Below are 21,218 nucleotides of genomic sequence, written 5' to 3'. Positions count from 1 at the left end.
ACTGTACTTCCCCTAATTATTCTAGTGATACTTTTCATGGTGCGCTGTGTAGGCTAAGAACGAGGCTTTTAGACACTGGTACGTTTGTTCTAATGTAACTAACAAGAGGGAAATAATAGACAAAACAGATAATTTTCCCAAAATTTCCCCGTTAAATCTGGAATTAAAATTTTCTGTAGCTGGCAACACTGCTACCAGACAGACGCAAGCTATCTTAAATTAAACATTGGTACACCGCTAATGTATCCTACAAGTATTATGGCGATATTTAATGAACAAAGCTTCTAATTACCAAAAATATGTTACGGTAAACAGAAAAGTAGGTAAAAATTAGAAAAATCAAGGGTTAGAACTCAAATACAATTTTTCATGCGTCCCCTAATTACCCCATTGTAACGATCTGTACTCGCGTTTGTTCGATTGGCGTATGCTGACTTGCACTCGGACGTATACGTACGGATTTATAAACAAAAATTTCGAATTTTTTGCCCAAATTTAGGGAAATTTTAATTTCCCTGATTAGCAACACCGCGCGCAGGCCCGTCTGATTGATGTCAACAGTTAGGTATCCATCCGAGGTATCTACCTGACAAGTCTTAAGGAGGTCTCTCTACAACGAAGGAAGCTACAGGGAAAAAAGAAATAAAGGAAATTCGAAAATTCACGAATTTTTGACTGGGGTGAAATTTGAGAAGGGAATTCGACACCAGAAGAAAAATAAATTAATATGATAAAGTATGGTCCAACCACATTTGGCAAAAATAAATATCCCGATATCTTAATTAGTGTCCACACAGGAGCAGATTAAAAAAGTGACACACCCGTGTGTGCCACTTCGGCCACCTGGGTCCGAAAGGGTTACGAGTGTACACTTGATTACATTTGTTTGACTACTAACACGTGTTGTTGTAGTTATAGTCTCGACTAATAATAATATCGTTGTTGTAAACAATAACTTTATAGGAAGATTTTCTCTCCTTTTTACAACTTAGTTCCAACACTGTTGGTGAGAAATGCAGGGTGTTTCAAAATGAATATCGTGGTTTTGAGTCTTCGTAGTACTTATTACATTTTACGTACAATTATAAGCAATGCATCAAGTAAAAGAGCACCTCAAACAGTCTTTGTTACAAGTGTTCGATGTGAGACTCATTCGTCACACGGCACACATCTAGTCGATAGGCGAGAAAGGCCCATAAACTTTCCGCCATATGACACAAAACACATTCAATTTAGGGGAGTTTCGTTTCAACTGTAATATCTCCTGAGGATTTACTGACGGCCAGATGCCAACATTATGAGTGTTCACATTAGCTCTTAGGTGAAATGTTGATTTATCACTGAAGACGACACGATCCAGAAAATCTTCATTGTTATGAAGCAATATTTCACTTGCGAAATTGGCACGTAAACCGTAGTCTGTAAACTTTAGACCAGTAGCAACTGCAGACAATAAGGACGTAGTTGCAAGCGTCTCCTTAATATTCTTCACACAGACTGTTGCATTGTAACTACAGATTCAGTCTTTATTAAAACACAAAAAGCTTTCTGCTCTCTAGTCTCCATCTTTGCTACTTGCTCTTTCTAACGGCAGATAGAAGAAACAATGAAGAAACAATGCATGTGCATGCGTGCGTACAAAACTGTTTGAGTTGCTCTTTCATTTGATATAATATTTATAATTGTAAATTAATTGTAAGAGATACTACAAATTTTCAAAACCCTAATATTAATTTTGAAACACCCTGCATTACTTGAAATTGTGTTGTCCTATATTCATGTCTTTTATATACGTATCATCAGGGCCGACCCAGGCAATTTGCCGCGCCGTGCAATGGCATAATTTGCCGCCTCCCCCTTTCTCCAGAAAGAACAAATCTTAAAAATCATGATTTTAAGTATGCTACTCCAGCATGAACAACGACGGGGAGGGTAAATGCAGTCGCACTCAGAAAGGCTCAAATACTTTCTTAAAATACAATACAGTTGTGTCTGTTTTTTTCTTTTCTTTCTTTAAATATTAATCTATTATAATAGTGAAAAATAAAGCAAACACACCTGCAGAGGAAAGTTGGTAATCCTTTTTATAGAATTCAATATAGAGCTTCAATCTCAATGTATCAGTTTGCAATTCCAGTGCAACTAGCTCTTTTATCTTTATTTCTTGATTTTTCTTCTACATCTTCTAACATTAAAAAAAAAAAAAAATCTTGTTTCTATCTTCAATGATAAGGAACTTGTTTCTGACAAAAACAAAACCAGTTGTCATATCAAAATTGTGATAACTAACTAAATGGAACAGATATTCGCTACTATTCGAGAATTGAGTTCTTGCATTTGACAACGATCAAGCAATTTGTGTTAGGATTTGTTTGACCATTTGCTTTAGCATTGTGCATGTGACCTTAAACTAATGCGACCTAAACATAATTTATGAATGTAGTATTCAAATAGGTCAGCTTAGTAAATGTAAGTATCATCATCATGAAGTATGTTTCCAACAAGAAATATTTCATTTAAATAATATACTTATGACAGAAATTGCCGGACCTCCAAACTGCCGCTCCATGCAAATGCACGTGTTGTATATATGGTAGAACCGGCTCTGCATATCATATATATCTAGTCGACAAATTATTTATATATGATATTTAGAAAAATACTATTAGGCAAATTAGTATTAGTTTTTACCTTTAGACAAGTTATTTGAATTTTATACTGTTTGTGACAATGTTTTCGTACTTATTAAAGATCTATTTTCACAGAAAAACAAAATTTCATTTCTACTTTTATTTCTTAGCTGATATTGATGAAAACTGCTGAAACCCGAATTGTTAGTAGGTATGCTATTCATAGAAATTATAAATATTTGTAGCGTATCAATATCTAGCGTTTAACTTATGTTGCATTTTACGGTAATTATACCTACCTAAAAGTATTTCATACTTAAAAATAGACGTAAGATGCGTTACAGATGACTATTTGAAAAAAAAAAAAAACGAAATTTAGAAAAAAAAACGAACGATTTTTTTTCTATTTACAACACTATTCACAGCATAATTCAAAAAAAAAATGGAGCACAGTAACATTTTGGGAGTTTAAAAAAGTTAAACAAGAATTAATATTGGAAAAACTAAAAATAATTAAATAAATAAACAAATAAAATAAAAAATGGATTCTTATATTTATATTTAGAAACTAAATATTGTTTCATGAAAACCTGAGGTTGTGGGTTAGAGATCCCTAAACGATTTGATGTGGAATTAGCAATTTCTAAATACATATGTGATCTATGTTGTACGGCATATAAGTCGGAGGATATGTGGAAATTTTCGGAGAAACTGACACAAGAGTATGATAAAATATGGACTGTTATGTCATTTAGTACGGCAAGTGTCAAATATACTTGTTAAGTATTTTGTGCTAATATAGAGATAGTTATGGTTCGTACAATATACAGATAGTTTCAAACTACAGAGTGTTCGGGATAAATTTGTCACTTTGCATGTTATACATAAATATGTGGTCTGTGCACTATCGAGACTCTAAGTATGTTTTTACTCTGTCATTTCAGATAAATTCGTGGTGTTAAAAAATGAACCAGACGAGTCAATTACACTGGGATACTGGGAAAAAAAAGTCACCTGCATCATAATGATTCGTACTGCCCATCCAAATTCTGCAAATAAGACAACTGATTTATGCGAATACTGGACCAGCAATACGATGTGAAATGCAACAGAAACCAGAAGTCGTGTCTGGTAATAGAAACACAGACGACGTCAGTATAATACCATTATGCTGAATACCATAAGAAGAGGAATAAATGCTAATTCCTGACAGAAAAGACTCGAGTAAATCGTCTGATAATGGCAAAAAACTCCTTAACAAAATGAAATCCCGACAAGCTGCCAACAATGTAGTTCTTCTTAAATGAAAAAAAAAAAAAAAAAAATTGTGAAAGCCAGGTAAACAAACCCTCCAGAACTTGTCTGCAATCCATCAGACATTCCTTTTGTCCTAAATTTCCCCAAAATGCGATGTGTTTACATGAATCTCCTGTGAGGTGATGTGATGCCATCGCATGTCTTTGAAAGAAAGAAAAAAAAAAAAAAAAAAACTCTGGCTCAATTCGAATGACTGTGGAGTTTGTGTATACTTTAGCAAGGTGTCTACTAAAATTTCAAACTAAAATTTCGTAAGCTTTTCTTTCCCAAACCATATAATTTAGTCACATTCTCAACTGTGATTTGGGTGCGTATTTAGCCGAATTTTCATGAATGCAGTAGAAGCGTGCTTTGCTTACGATTTGGTAGCGTCTAAAGCCGACCACAGACATTTTTGGTGGTGAATTTTGACGTTTGAATGAACAAGATTTTCCAGTCTATACTTACCAATCATTAAAAAAAAAAAAAAAAAAAAAAAAAAAAAAAAAAAAAAAAAAAAAATCGTCACCCAAAAGCTCGTGACTTTTTCTGACTTTCATGAGCGTTTTCTGATTTTGTAACTTTTTCATGACATTCGTGACTTTCGTGACCGATAGACACCCTGTTTAGTCAAGCATTGAGTAGAAAGGTAACTACTGGAAAACTTTACATGTAAGATCATGAGTCTGCTTTCTATGAAAAGAAAGAAAGAAAGAAAAAAAAAGAGAGAGAGAGAAGTCTAAGGACCTTTTTTTGCATAGAATTTTATAAATGTATAGCGTATTAATGTGCTAGTACAATGGATAGAGTGTGTGTGGTTTCATTCTCCCAGTAATATGTTGTACTGATCATTACGAAAGTAAGCCCGCCAAGAAATAATGAAAATAGGCCTCACAAAAAAATATTTTTTTTTTAAAGTTATGACGTCATCACCTTCTAATGTCTCGACGCAGGAAGACGTGAAACCATACGTAACGTGGTCTACAATGCCTCTAGACTAAAAAAGTAAAAAGCTTTATTGGTTCTTTTTTAATCGAATAATGAAGACATTGCTTTAGTACCTAAAAACAGGTACTAGAACTTCAAAGGATTAAAATAATAAATAAATAAATAAAACTTAGTACGAAACGAGAACTTAGCGACTCACGAACCCTCACCTCAGGATCCAGGAGTGTGATCTATAGGTTGGAAATCACTAGCCTAATTACGAAAAGCTGTAACATATTAAGGAAAAATTGAAAACAAACATGTTAAGAAACGAATTACATGCAACCAAATTGTATTCAACAAGTTTGTTTCTCGCTCGTTCATTTTTCTACTATTATTATACTACACTCTTACGTATAAATTAATTTCAGTTAGAAATTAGCCCAAAATTTAATAGCTCACCTTTGTTGGCTTCCAATTGTCAAGATTAAGGCTGACATCATATATGAAACTTCCGCTCTTCACTGAAAATAAAAATAAATAATCTCAATTATTTTATAGTGCATTTTAATTGATAATGATAAGCTACTATTGCTTTTTGTAAACCAATAGCGTTCAAATGACGAGCTCCGGCCATTTTATCTCAAGTTAATCCTTGACCAAAAAAGTTCAATTTTGATTATGAGTAAGTTCATTGACTACTTCCCAAGATCATCTATGTGACGAACGGTCACGTTTCAATCACAAAAGGACCTTCGAAAAATAAGACTAATTGAATAATATGCTTATAAATTGCGTGAAGCTGAATAAAAATACTTACGGACAACAGGCCATGCAACTATGGGAAAAGAATTCTGCAACACACAAAGAGTGAAAAAGTGACTAACTGGATCGGAAATCGAACCCGGGACTTCTGCATAAGGTGCTAATACGTTAGCCACTACGCCACCCAGTCTGCTTTCCAGAACAGCCACTCACTCTCTCACTCTCGAGATCGGTGTTCTCGTCTCGGACCACGTGGGTTGTATCTCAGAGTCCTTCTGCGATTGGACAGTCCTGTGTCCATATACCGAGCACCTTATGACGCTTGTGATTTCATATATATTAATGAAAGAAGGAAACAATCGATCTTTTTACACACCAGATCCCTTATAGGTGCAAATTCTGTAACAAACAAAGAACGAAAAAGTGACTGACTGGACCAGGACTCGAACCCAGGGCCTCCGTATGTAAATCAGAAACGTTACTACCACACTATCAAGTGAACTCTCTGAACAGCCATACATACTTCCAAGCCTAATATCGGTTTTGGTTAATGTATTGGCACATAAACCAGAGACCCGGTTTCGAACTTCAGCAGAGTCGTAAATTTTTTCACTCCTCCTATATCCAGAATGACCGAAGTTAAGGTGACAAAGTCTGAAATAGCATTGAGAAATAAAGACATTTTTTCTTATCATGCATGCAGCCCATATTATAGTATTATAGTGTAATTGTCGACTTCGTCTTCTATTCTCTTTAAGTATTCAACACTTTCGTTGACAAATCAAACAGCGACAATTACAAATATCAATACTATTTTGAATTCTTTATTGTCGTTTCCCCTGCAATTAGCTATTTTTTTACTGTTATAGTTTTAGATGTAGAAACTAAACCGAACTAAAACCCCCACGAATTACAATGACCGACTAGATGACCTTTCGATGGATAAGTAATATAATCGACACTCTTTTTGGCTTTTTAAAACAGAATTCGCCACCTTATATTTTAAGTTGCTCCATCACTGCCTCATAATACTGAGTCGAAACCGAAAAATTTGTGTCCCACAAGAATCGAAACCGAAACTACCCACGCTAAAGTGAAAAATAAAATGAAATGAAATCTTTAAGTTTTACGTGCCACGGTTATGCGAGTTAGGCTAAAGGAGACGGTGATGATGAGTGAAATGGTGGAATGAAGAAAGTGGGAGGAAACGGGAGAACCCCGAGAAAACCCACGAGCACAGTGTTTGTTCACCACAAAGTCCACACGGCGCGAGCTGGGATCGAACCAGGGACCCCAAGCACCGGAGGTGAACGCTCTACCACTGAGCCACCGCGCCCCCCACGCTAAAGTGAGTTTAATCGGTATAATAATAATAATAATACTGATAATAATAATAATAATAATAATAATAATAATAATAATAATAATAATAATAATAATAATAATAATAATAGCAATACTAATTTATGGTGGTTACAAGATAGAAATTTCTAACGTAGCAAATAATATTAGAAATCAATCTGAGACCAGTATGTTATCAAAGAAGTAGAAGTATGCATTTAGAGTATAACACTTAAATATGAAAACACCATAAAGCACCTGTGTTTTAGTTTCAAATTACTCACGACTAGAGAGAATCTGCCATACCGAGAGTGATTGAATGTATAGCTTTCCTGGGAACGGATTGAACAGCATAATGGCTAACACATCAGCCTGTACGCTGGAGACCCGGCTTCGATTCCCGGTCTAGTCGTAAAAGTTTCATTCTTTGCATATTAATTGAATTTGCACCTATGAAGAGCTGATATGATAACAAGTCGGTTATTTCCTACATTTATCATATATTATAAATAACACAATAGTCAAAGTACAACACGAGTCGTGATATAGTACCAGCTTCAATGGTGACAGAATGTATGACTGTTCAGGGATAGGACTGGTTAACGTAGTGGTTAACACATCCGCACTGTAAGCCAGGGACTCATGTTCGATTCTCTGTCCAGTTGTGTATTTTTTCACTCATTGTACATCATTACCTATAGAGGAGTTTGCCTGATCTGCGATCTGTTATTTCCTTCATTTACATATATATATACACAAAATGTCCCATAAGAAATGCAACCCAAAGTTTATATCGAGTATATTTTTTGAAGTAAGAATGGTAGAGACATGATTTTTGTGATAAGAGTTAGCGTTGTCTATGGAGATAATTTGAGAATAAAACCGATGAGACAAATCGTAACGTTGCACGTTGTATTGTCAGAATGCGCTATTTTATTTTTAAAATGGTGTTTTTTTTTTCTGATTATGTAACCTTTACCCGTTACAACTGTCAACGCTGCAAAACAACATGCAGTTCTTGTCCCATCCGATAAATATTGATGTGTACTATACATTTACATTACGAATTACCGTGATTACTTCTTTTTTCTGTTCCTCGCAATTGATCATAAGCAATTTGTAAATTTTTTGAATTACACTTCTGGTCACTTAATTACTAAAATTCAACGTTATTTGTCTCATTCGTTTTATTCTCAAAATATCTCCATAGACAACGCTAACTTTTGTCACGAAAATCACGTCTTTATCATTCTTACTTCAAAAAATATACTCGATATAAACTTTGGGTTGCATTTCTTTTGGGATACTCTGTATAATACGCAAACAGCCTTTAGCTATCTGCTTCAAAATCTAAAGTCAAGCACAAAGCAGCTCAAGATGAACATTTTGTAACTGAAATTAGTTATTAAGGGAAAGAAGAAACCTTACCATTCGGTGGTGGGAAACTGTGTAATTTAACTTGAATATTGTCCTTAAAACTTTCTTCAACGATAACTCCCAACATAAACGAACAACTTCGCCAAAAGGCTTTGTTTACGTGAAAAGGATCATTCTCCTTAAAATGCAATAACCGAAGTTCACAGTCTTCTTCTAAAGGACGATGCATATCCCATAACTGTCCGTTCACTTCAGCCAACGCCGATCTATTCATAAGCATCTCAGACATGTCTGAAAATAAACAAAAAGCTAAAAATCATCTTGTGAATTTCAGGTATTATACCAAAATAAGAGACATACAAAGAGAGTCCGATTGCTTTTCTAACGCAAGTAACTTCACCTAAAGCCCACAATATTTTTTAAAAATTACAATATCCGCTTCATTTCTTCTATTTGCTCCATAAATGAAAAAAATAACGTACTAGATACATTGAAAACTTCACATTCTGACAGCTTTTAAAGATTTGAGATTTTACACAAGATCGCCATAAAATCTCAAAAAATATTTTTTTCCCTTTTTTTCTTGATTTTCGATTATAACCATAATAAATCTAAAAATGAAGAAAACAATCTTAACTTTCCTAATGCTAAGGACGTCTCATATAGCGGCACTGCTGAAACAGACGCTAAATTCAAATTTACTCAATCAATAGGTCTCGTCAGATCCTACGGAAAACTAATAATAACTATCTTGTATATGATTTACAGAATTCTTAATATAAAAAAATATGTATTAAATACAATTATTTAGACAAAATGACCTTCTTTTATCAATAAGATAAATATTTTATAAAACTTAATGCAATCTACAAAAATAACTCCTAACTGGGTTTCTAAAAGCCAGAAACAAGACTGAGCTAATGTTCAGAGAATGAAATCAGTTAACTCATAATTGCAGGTTATCGTGAATCATGTCTGAGCTGACAGAGTTTCAAAGAGGACAAATTGTGGGTGCGCGTATAGTGGGAGCTTTCGTGATGAAATTAGCGGAAATGTTTGGTGTATCAAGAGGCACAGTTTCGAAGATCATGATTACCTACGAGTGTTCCGGAAAAATCACATCAGCGAAGCACCAGCGTAGACGCAAATTGTGTTGAGTGACAGAGACAGACGCACATTAGGTAGGATTGTGACCGAGCAGATCACCACGGCGCCAAAAGTCACAGCTGAGCTGAATACAATGCTCACAAAGCCTGTTAGCATCAAGTCAGAAGAGAATTCCACAAGCAGGGCATTTATCGCAAATCTGCAATTCCCAAACCACTCGTGACTGTTAACCATGCTGTTATACGGGGACAGTGATGCAACGCCCATAAAAACTAGAAAACGGAGTAGTGGAAGACTTGTTATCTGGTCGGATGAGTCTTTCTTTACATTGTTTCCAACTGCTGAGCGAGTTTACGTATGGAGAACGCCAACAAAAGTGTACGATACAGACTGTCTGTTACAAAGGGTGAAGCATTGTGGTGACTCAGTGGCGATTTGGACAGCCATATGCTGGTATTCTGACGGAACCATCATCTCCCTGCATTCCCCGTCGACTGCAGGCCGTTTTGCGTGCCAAAGGTGGTAATACTTGCTAGTAATAAAGATAATGTGCAAATTTTCAGGTGTTTCCATATGTTTCTCTATCCCCTGTATGTAACACCAAATACTACGAGGGATTTGAGTGGTACCCAACGGAAGTATTAATTTTTAAAACTAAATTTGACTGCGCTATGCAAAATATTTATTTGATAATGAAGCAGAATGCAGTTAAATGTCGCTGTAACGCCAGTACAACGAAATGTTCAGAATTGCAAAATTATTTTTTAGAGTCCTTCACTTTCTTTTATTTAATGAGTATTAAAAAATGTCATTTTAACGAATTTCGAATTTTTAGTATAACGAATGAAAACTTCCTTTGTTTGCCTATATTTAGCATTATTTCTTCACAACATAACTGAAAAACATCCTGTTATATGTATGCTATAAATATCTTTTCTTTTTACGTTATTTTATTATCCAAAGGTATGGTGATCATTTTCATACAGGTATGCAATCGGTCCAGCAGGATAGCGATTTGTAAGTAATCAATGAGTATTATTTCTTTGAGTAAGCTTAGCGCATCTTGCAATGCAACAAATAAGAAACCAAGTACCAGTCACGATAGAATCTCCCATGTTACTGTATAAAATATTAAAAATGAACTGCAATTACCGTATTATGGAGTTATTTTAATTATGTACCGATATATATCCATTTTAACGTAACATATAACCTTAAGAATTGTTTAACACATATTTATTTAAAACAAATTGCTACTATACTTACACGATTTCATTGTTTAATTTACCACATTTTTACCACGTTCTTACCACATTTTTTTGTGTGTAAATTCACGTTGAAGTAATGTGGATTCTGCAGTGGGTATAATAACAGGTGAGTTCTGGAGAAATGATTTATTTCAGTATTAAAAAAAAAAAAAAAAAAAAAAAAAAATCAGTAATTATTTAATATTAGAGGTCTCCAGAAGTGTTCATTTATAACACACTAATAAATTGGCAACTTTCAAATATATTGTTTTGTTATCCATTTTAAATAAATATAGCAGTTCGAGTACACTTGGACCCTCTGCCCAAAACTAAGAATCAAAATACAAATCGTTCTCCTGGCATTCCCCAGACACTTTTGTTTTTGCCAAATAGTCATCATGGTGTCAATCCGTTTTTGCAACCAATTCTGGTTAACAATTAACATCTTTAACTCGTCATCCAAGACACTAGCTGTTTACCACTATTTGCATTTTGGTTACTCTTTGTAATTGCTCTTTTCCTGACCTGATCTTGCAGAGATGATTCTTTACTCGTTTTCTTCTCTCTTTTGCTGGCCAATGATGAAATTTATTTCTCGGTAATTACTGACTGGATCTGAAAACATTTGGTGGGCGAGTAGCCCATGGTTTAAAGAGATAAAGATAGCTATATTGCTGGTCGGGCTCGGCAAGGGAGACGGTTGACTCAGCTTGCTTAATAGTAGAACTTTATTTCTCAGTAACTACTAGCCAGACCTGAATGAAATTTGGTGGGCAAGTAGCCAATAGTCTTAAAAGAAAACTATATTTCGTATCCGAGCTAGGCCAGGGACAGGCTCGGCTCACTTGTATATGTAACTTTATTCCTCGGTAAGCATTGACTGGATTTCAGCCAAATTTTGTTAGCAAGTTGCACATCATCTAAAGTAGGTATATGTCAAACTCGTGGCCCGCGTGCGGTCCTTGACTCATTTTTCTGTGGCATTTCACAAGGAGGATGAATATATATATATATATTAAAAATACAAAAGGAAATTATGCAATTGGTTTAAAGTTGAATGATAGCGTAAAATCCTAACTTGTGATAGGTACAGAAGTTCAAGTGAGTCTGGCTGTTGAGAAACTTTAGCGTTTGATGACTGAATTTGAGGAAAAGGTTCGCGATGTCAGATCTATCAAAAATGAGTTCTCCTTGTTTTCTTCCCGTTTACCAACCGATGTTGAGAAAATGCAGTCCATTTAAAGATGGAATTAATAGAAATTCACTACCATTCAGGTCTGAAGAAAAAAAATCAGTGAAGTGGTTGTCCCTAAATTTTACAAATAAGATACCTGTCTGCATTCTTTCTAAAAACACTTAAATTTACATCGAATGTGATTTCCATGTTCGGTAGAACGTATCAGTGCGAACGACTTTTCTCACCCATGAAAAAGAACAAGTCCCCAGCGGAATGTAGGTGAACTCATATTTATCTGACCTTTGTTCTAAAAACTGCTACTGCAGCACTTTGGCTCCACACATCCGAAAGTTGATAGTTGCATGAAAAAGATGCGAGGTGTTGGGAAAGAAACAATACAGACGGTTGATCCGTCTGTGTGTGTCCGAATTTCACATCTCACTTTAAGAAAGCCAAGAGACACCATCGATGGCCCTCGATGTGAGCACCATGTGTCTTGGCAACAGCCCTGCACCGTACCTTCCATTCTAGGAGGCTCCGTTGAAGTTCAGGAACGGAAATCTTGAGCTACTCTTCCTGGCGGGCTTTCCCGATGCAACGGATAGTGGTGACACGACGAACTGCAAACGCTCTTTTCAATAGACCAAACCAGCAAAAATCCATGAGACTGGCATCAGCTGATTCCAATGGTATGTTCTGGAAGGAAAAAGCCTCAATGCCGGTGTCTGCCTTTATCTGTTGTAGAAATCTCTGTGTACATAGAATAGGATGTACGTGATGAGATCTTATCCATATACACATGTACTTCATTTATTGGATTTCCATACGAATGGGGTAGATCTTCTGTAAAAATTGGTGTGAACATATGTCACTGATAAAATGCGAAGCTTATTTGGTAGCTTTTAGGCACCTGCCGAATCATTAACTTGCCTTCATAGCAGCATCCGCTGACAACCAGAATCCCTTCGAGAAACTTGCTTTACACTGATGGATAAAGTCAGGACGGGTTTTTGCGTTTCATGGGGTGTACGTTACGTGTCGAATTTTACCTCAAACTGAGAGATAAATCCATATTTCATCGAGTGTGACAGCGAACTTCCACTTTTTCCCTGATGGATGGCGTTCGTAGATGCGCCTGTAGTGGATCGTTCTCTCCCTTCGAAGGCCGAAGTAAAGACATGTCCAAGACTTTTAAACACCATTTGGAGTTTTAATTTGCCACGTAGGTTGCGGTTCATAGTTGACTGTGACACGTCCAATTGTCTTGCCATTTGTGTAGGAGGATTTTCCTGCAGGGCCATTCGGCGCAACTTCCGATCTACATGTGAAATCACTGCAATACACAGTCGCTTTCTATTCCCTTACTGGGTGAACGAAGGCTGATACGTCGTAGTGTTTATGTCGATAAATTTATGTCCTTAATGGTCATTGACTCCAAAGCACATCCATTTTTCATGCACTGTTTTTGAATGTGTCACGGAAAACTTCGCGTGGTAAAATGCTACGACGTAACCTTCCCAAAACCGTTTTACTACGGGAGCTATGATGTACACACCAGACACATGCGAACTTCGTGCGATACTAGAGACCTTTGGCTTTCTCCTGCTGTTTCATTAAATCATTCGGATCGGTTGACTGCGAGCAGCGGTGAAGGTTTAAAATCGGACGCATATAGACGGATCAGTCTTCTGTGCGTATCCACACACGGATTTATTTTGTTTCTTCTATTTTTTAAAGTACTACAGCATTAGGTAAGGTTTTGTGTATTTCCTCACTTTTTAAATACCGTGTTTTTTATTTTTATTTATTTATTCATTTTTGCTTTCGGCCCGCACTATTGTACACTGATGATTAATTTGCTCACATGAGATACTGAGTTTGACATTATTGGTTTAAAGAATAAAGATATTGTTATATTGGTGGCGGAGCTCAGCTACGGACAGACTCAATTCGGACTGTACGCGGTACTTTATTTCTCGGTAGCTACTTGGCCGGATTTGAATTAAATTTCTTGGACAAATAGCCAATTGTCCGAGGGGTACACATCGCTATATTTGGCGCCCGAGCTCGGGCAGGGACAGGCTCGGCTTTTTATTTATTTTCCTGTTTTAAGTACATATGAAGTAACTATAGCTAATCATTAAAAAAAAAAAAAAAAAAAAAAAAAAAAAAAAAAAAAAACTTTAACTAACGAAAATGTAGTTAGCACGGTCAGACTTCAGACATCTAAATTATGTTCAAGTCCGGGAATCGGATGGGCTAGGACAGGTATTCATTTTCATCCAAATGTTCCTCAATCACGCACAGCAGTTCTAACTGTGTGAATTGGCGGATTATCATCCTGGAACAATATCTGGACCACAGGATGCACACGGTTCCCTACAATAGCGATATAACCATGGGCAGTGACGAGACCGGTACTTGATAGCATAGGACTGACCTCACTGAAAACCAGGATCTTGCGGCCCACGAGATCATAGAACCGCCACTATGTTCCACGGATGGGCGGAGACATTGCGCAAAATACACTTCTTGGTTATAAGCCACACACATAAACACGGCCCGTGGTTTGAAATAAGGTGAACAATTACTCATCCGACTACATCATACGTTCCCAGATATAAGCGGCTGGTGTTGCATGTTCCACACCATTGGCGCTATGCAATTATGATACATTATCAATAGTTTCGCCTGTAGAAGATAATGCTAGAGTTTCTCTATCATTTGCAGTGCAGTCGCACGAGGTTCTGAGTGACAATCTACTCTAATATTCGGCGGGACCTGTCACTGAAGGGTTTCTTCTTTGACAACTGTTTTTCGCTGATGGGTTTCGGGGTGAGCTTTGCAAACTGTCATCAGCTTGGACACTGTCCCTCGCAACACACCCAACACACTTGACACTTTCGTCACGCTCGCATCACATATCCAAGCGCCAGCAATTTGTCCTCTTTGGAAATCAGTAAGGTCGCTCAATTTAGGCTATGAGCTTCAGCTCAATTCACAGCACGTAACTCACTCTACTAATAGTCTGCCGCTGCAGTCGCCGCTTGATCATTGCCAACCAAGACATCTTACGTATTTTCAACTCCAGCTGTTGCCATTAAATTGATAAGTATCTGTATATACGTGGTGGCAGCAAACATAAATAAAATTTCATCAAATATATTTTCCTTTCGAACTTTACAATAATAATAATAATAATAATAATATATGTTTACTTGTTATAATTTATTCCCTTATTATAATCTACCTTATCTTGAATCAGTGGTTTAAAGTTTTGTTTTACTCCGTTTTAAGCTCCTAAGCCGTGTAAATGCAATATCTAGTACTCTGCTCCTTTTCTATCACGGAAATATCTTTCATTATTTAAAGGTAGTAAATATTAAAATTCGAAGTAGCAATGATTGCTGAAATTCCATTTAAATATTACTACAAAAATTATCCTCAAACAAGAATAACTCTAACAACAGATGTACAAAAACACACACATTTATGCATCACGAAGAACTTCCAAGCTTCAGTAATTTTAAATAATAATAAGCATTAATATTGCAGAAGTAGCATAAAAAACAGAAATGATCAACTTACGCTGCGCGCAGTTAAACGGAGTAGAGATCTTTTTATTCATGAGCAGATTGGCATCTTTAGGAAGGCCTTTATATTTTACTTGTATTTTCTCTATTCGTCCAATAATGCCCCTTTGTCTCTCTTGTTCCTTTGAAAACAAGTAACTTCTTTTCTTTCTAACCTCTTCATTGGTTAGTGGTAACGTGGAGAAGCAGCCTAAAATAATAATAAAAAGAAATATAAATCGATGATGTTAGGAATTGAAAGGAATATTACTATAAGATTTATTTGCCTGGCGGAAAATACGTTTATAGTTAGTGTTAGTCATATTAACCAATTACCATCTACAAATTGTAAAATAAGTTTCATTTCTGATTTCTATTAGTAAAGCTGTTTATAGTGATATTTGAGTTCTTATAATTATTTCCTCTGTCAGTATTGAGTTCAGAATTTATTGTGCGGATACAGATTTATATACATTTCTTTATATTTGTGAACCTTATTTTTGAAATAGAAGTTTTGGATTAATTTCTTAATTTCGATTAATATATATATAGGTATAATCATTAAAAATTAAAAAAAAAAAAAAAAGACAAGAAATAAGAAGTGTAAGAAATTCTATCCATAACCATCTTAGTGCTTCTATTGCTCAATGCTGAGAAAGGAAGTTCAGAAAATGCTTATAAAAATATAACTTTGGGGAGCACGGATAAGAGTATAAGTTCAAAAATGGTCTAAATCCCAGAAATTCATATCTGCGGTAAAAGTGTCGAAAAGAATTGAGCGATTACACAGTAAAAGTCTCAGATTGAAGCAAAGTTTGAAAATGTCCAATGGTAGCTTTAGTATGACTACCCTCTTCCCAGCCTCCCTCCCCCCCCCCCCTTAAAAGAATCTTTTACGTAACCTGCAATACAAGAATTGCCTTACTCGAGATCAATTTAGTCAAGCAAAGAAAAAAAATTATATTCATAGTCTCAGACGCTATTCAATATAACAGATGTTAAAATTCAGGACAAAGTAAGAAACCTGTGTTCTTTTGTTCCCCCTTAAAAAAAAAAAAGCCTGAGACACAGGCCGCCACAAATAACGCCTCGGGCACCATTTCTCACGTGCAAATTTCGACAAAATATTAAAATATTCTATCCCTGGAACAGTTGAAGATAATTTATTTCCTTTTATTTTATTTGAAATATAAAAATATTAGTGATTAAAATTGTATCCTGCGTTTGGAATATGTGTCAAAGTTCTTTTTTTTTTTTTTTTTTTTTTTTTTTTTTTTTTTTTTTTTTAAACATCAAATATATCAATTGAAAATTTTCCAATACATTAAACCAGCTCCTGTTACCACATTCTCTATATATAAAAGGCTAAGTTGGTATAATGGAATATACCACATTCTCACATATTGGTCTCATGAAATCAAAATCTAGTTTTATTTGACATGGCATTTTAATTCTGCATAATGGCAACTAACAAACACAGATTTCAAATATATTGAAGTTTCCTAAATATATGTGTATATTTTTGGGACATAAATTGTGTCAGAGAATTATCTAGTACTGAAACGTGGTTAATAGTAGGAATCTTTTGTAGGTTCCTAAACATTTTAGCCAAGTGTGTGTAACACGAATGCCAACAGGACAGACGTATATCACGACAGTGTATGTCCTGATGAAGAGAAAGATCCAAGATTCTAACGAGGAATTGTTTCGAGCTGTGATTCAACGATGCAACGAACTTTTCCTTTCCCCTGACTCTGCAAACGTTGTTGAGTTGACTTGAGTTTAACGTCCCGTTCAGCAGCGAGGCTATATGAGATGTAGACCTACTGATTAACGTGGAATCCGAACCACATAAGCTCCCGCCGGGATCCCTGCAAACATTATCATGAATTTTGAAATACCAGCAATGAACACAATCAAAACAACGTTAAGTGATTTTATTCGTGTACAAGGATGTTTCTTTCACTTCGTTGAGTCTACGTAGAGAACTATTCAAGAACTTGGCCTTACAAATATTTACAAACAGAATGACGAGTTTCGTATTTTGCAAAAAAACTGAACAGCTTTGAATTTTTTCAATAGGAAATGTACGTCAAAGAATGAAACTCCTTAAAGAAGAAGCTGTAGAAGAAATAGTAGAGCTTATGGATTACTTCGACCACATGTACGTTTCCGGTACATATCGGCGTGTTCGTGTTTTTGGAAGAAACGATGATAACATCCGTTTGAGAAATATGCGCGCTCTTTTCCTTCAAGAAGTATGGAATGTTCACGATGCCACATTAAACAAGGAGCTGAGAACAAACAATATATACGAGTCCTAGAATTACAAGGTAAAACATCTGGTTGAAATGTCTCATCCGTCAATCCGGAAATTAATCCAATATATCCAGCAAGATTAAGGCATGGTCTTGACAGTACTTTTGCAGACTGCCATAGGGAAACAGTCAACCAAGAAGACGAAGCAAATCTAGGAGCATTCGCAGAAAAGAATCTAAAATCTGTGCTTAGCATACAATGCCGGAACGAAGAATACGGAAAAATTTTTGCATGCTGTTTCATTTAATATTGTGCACAATGCAACTTAAAGGTGTAAATATAAAGTGCATGGTTTTAAAAATACATTTCTGGGCTGTTGGCATTGATGGTCATGTTAACCAGTCACCTTTGAGGGACGACGTCCATCAACGAGCACACTATCCAGGGAAAACAAGGAAGAAAGTATTGGGGAAGAAAGGAAGTAGCCTGGGACCTATATGTGAAGTACTATCCCGGCATTTCCCTGGTATGAATGAGGAAAACCTCATTCAGGATGACTGGTCTGAAACAGCTTTTCACACTTTTTCGACCGAGCACCCCCATCGGGAAAATATAAAGTGCACTGTATTAGAATTGGTATTATTATGAATCATATATTATTGTAAATTACATGTTGAAATTCATTTGGTTTTCATGCATAAACGTATATTCAAATTTAAGTATTATTTAGTTTCGACCTAAGTCACTTGGTAGTGTTTACGGTCCGTTATTTGTAACTGTGATGAGTATAAATACAGTGTAAACATTGGCATAAAAACTATAGTGCATAAAATACGAACCAATTTGTGCTAGGTGGCCACTAAAAAGCATAAATGTTACCTTATTGAATAAGGGTATGAGCGCAGCAGGGGGACCGAGCAACAGTGACGAGGTGAGTTCGTAGGGAGCAGGCGCGTCAGGGATGATGGGTATACGCATAATAGTTTACAACAGCTCATTATAAGTCACAGTACCGGCTCCGGAGCCGTACATAGAGAGATATTAAATGGCATCCACAAATTTTTCTGTAGTTCAATAATTCCTATGGTGCCAATTAGCTGTTACTGTACACACTTGAAAGAAAGTAAAAGTAAATTACAAACCCATTAGAGAATAATTTTGACTTCTTTTGAATACCTAATGAAGCTGCCAATATTATCTTCTACTGGTGTTTGTACACTCGCCACTATATGGCTCCTCTTGCTGCAACAGTTCTATTTTATAAGATATAATTTAAATATTTATCATATTCAAAATATATTATCATTTTTCTGTATTTCCGTTTGGTACGGTTTTGGTGCGAAAATTTCCGTTTGCGTCATTTCTTGCTTCTTGGTGCTAAAATTACCGGGTTAAAACTACTAATGGCAAAATTACCGTGCCGCACTAACTTTTCAAAGTAATACAATAGAGAGGAATACATATCTTGTCAAGAACAAAGAAAGGATTAAAATAAGAAATAATTGTAATTAACATGTAAGTGAGAGACAGAAATTAAAGAAGGAAAATATGAAATAGTATTTCAGTTTAACGTCCCATGATTATCCCCGTTTGGCTAAGAGAGATGGATGCTTAAGGCATGTGAATGACAGAAGAAGTGGTGGAATGAGAAAGTGAGAGGAAACGGAAGTACCCCGAGAACCCTCTCACACACGATGTCGTCCACCACTAACACTTGGCCGGGGTATCGAACCAGGGACCTCATGCACCAGAGGTAAGCGCTCTACCACTGAACCAATGTGCCCCGGAAATGAAACAAGTCTATGTAAGGTATATTAAAATAAATAATAATAATAAAAAAAAAAATAGCAATATAACATTGAAAACAGGCGTCTTATTCAGGGCCACAATCTGCGGAAGATTATACGAAAACACAAATTCAACCCAGAACACCCCAGGTAAGTAACTATACCTGTATTTGATAAAACTAGTCCTAACTATTGCTTCACAGTGCTTGAGACTCTTAGTTTTGTAGGTGGGATACCTGCATCTAAAATAATAAGGTCAGAAATTAATTGTGTCACTGCCATTTTATGATTCATAACAGAAGCACTGCACACAATATACACATTCCAACACCATTTACTTATTAAAATAAGTTTGCGTTTAGTAACTTACAATATCCCACTCGTAACTTCCGTGATAAGGGACTACATGACGAAGAGGTACAATTATTATGATTTAATGGCGGAAAAGGCAGTGTAGAAATGGTGCATATACGTTAAGGATGTGACATATCGTGTGTGAATTTTATAGTCATAAAAAAATAACGAGCGTCAATTGTTAAAATTGTGTGGAAGAGACGAGCTACTGAATAGGAGAATAGTTTGTCGTAAGTGTGGAAACGAATTGAAAATACGGAAGTATTGTACACAATTTTCTTCTCGAGATTAGGAAAGTTTACACGCCTCTGCTTTGAAGGCGACTTATAACTCAACGTATCCTGTTAGGTGGCCACGGCATTACTCGAGCAGACGGTTCCTTAATATTTTGAAACATTTCCTGCATCTACAGGTTAGGTTAGAGCTTTGTATTTCCTCAGCAGGGCATGTACTAAATGAGAAGCTCCATTACTACTTGCAGACTAAATTAAGGAGGAATCAGTATAAACAGTGTGGACGTATGGCATAAAAAAATAGTGCATAAAACACGAACCAACTTGTGCTAGGTGAATATTAAAAATGCGAATGCGTATTTACTCGAGCAGACGGTTCTACCAAAATTTATAGGTAAAATACAATATGAAACATTTTACGTGAAGGAATGTGTGTGTGAATCGAAGTAATTACTGCAGTGCACAGAGTTTGTGTTCTTCCACTAAACCTCATTATTGCGTATAACCCCCTGTCGCTCGTGCGCCTGCTCCCTACGGACGCACCCCCTCGCTAACGCGCGGGCTCTCCTGCTGCGTTCCTGCCCTGACTGGGTTAGATAGCATTCGTTTTTCAGTGGCCATCTAACACAAGTTGGATTCCGTTTTATGCACTGTAGCTTTCTTGCTATACGTCCACACTGTATTTATACCGAACTCTCCTAAAATCAATTTGCAAGTAGCATTGGAACTCCTTATTTAGTGCATACTGTGCTAAAAGAAATACAAAGCTCTAACTTAAACTTAAAAATGTAAGAAATGTGTTAATGTTTGGTATGACCGTCTGCTCGAGTAATACCATTTCATTACATCAATTCGTTCCAAAATCAAAATTTGAAAAATAGTAATTAAAATGAAACTTACGAAAATTGAAATGTACACTTTTATGATAACAGATGAAAGTTTCAAGTGATCGTAGATTATAAACACAACGTCTATTCAAAACCTTCATTGTCTGGGCGAGTGTTTCGATACTATTTCCCTACGTATAAGAACAATACATATATTATATTAAAACAAAACAATTATTTTCGTTGAAAGCATATTTGTAATACGAATGTAAATAGCTCGCATGTGTTCTTCATTTGTTGCATGCGGTGCCGCTAATGT

The 21,218-nt window shown here is 35.9% G+C and overlaps 1 protein-coding gene across 1 annotated transcript in view; it reads right to left on the bottom strand.

Moving 5' to 3' along the window:
* mRpL39 (mitochondrial ribosomal protein L39) overlaps positions 1-21,218 on the bottom strand; it is a 53,784-nt gene extending 32,566 nt beyond the window's left edge. Inside the window, exons 1-4 of the mRNA XM_081728614.1 lie at positions 20,973-21,218; positions 15,456-15,650; positions 8,388-8,627; positions 5,316-5,377 (exon numbers count right to left, since the gene is read on the bottom strand). Of these exons, the coding sequence (XP_081584740.1) occupies positions 5,316-5,377; positions 8,388-8,627; positions 15,456-15,650; positions 20,973-21,060 (585 nt within the window). The 5' untranslated portion in view covers positions 21,061-21,218. The remainder of the gene's footprint in view (positions 1-5,315; positions 5,378-8,387; positions 8,628-15,455; positions 15,651-20,972) is intronic.

Source organism: Thermobia domestica, chromosome 1 (genome assembly GCF_964235325.1).
Source record: "Thermobia domestica chromosome 1, izTheDome1.hap1.1, whole genome shotgun sequence".
In the NCBI taxonomy this organism is placed as follows: domain Eukaryota; kingdom Metazoa; phylum Arthropoda; class Insecta; order Zygentoma; family Lepismatidae; genus Thermobia; species Thermobia domestica.
This window is presented reverse-complemented; position numbering and strand designations above follow the sequence as displayed.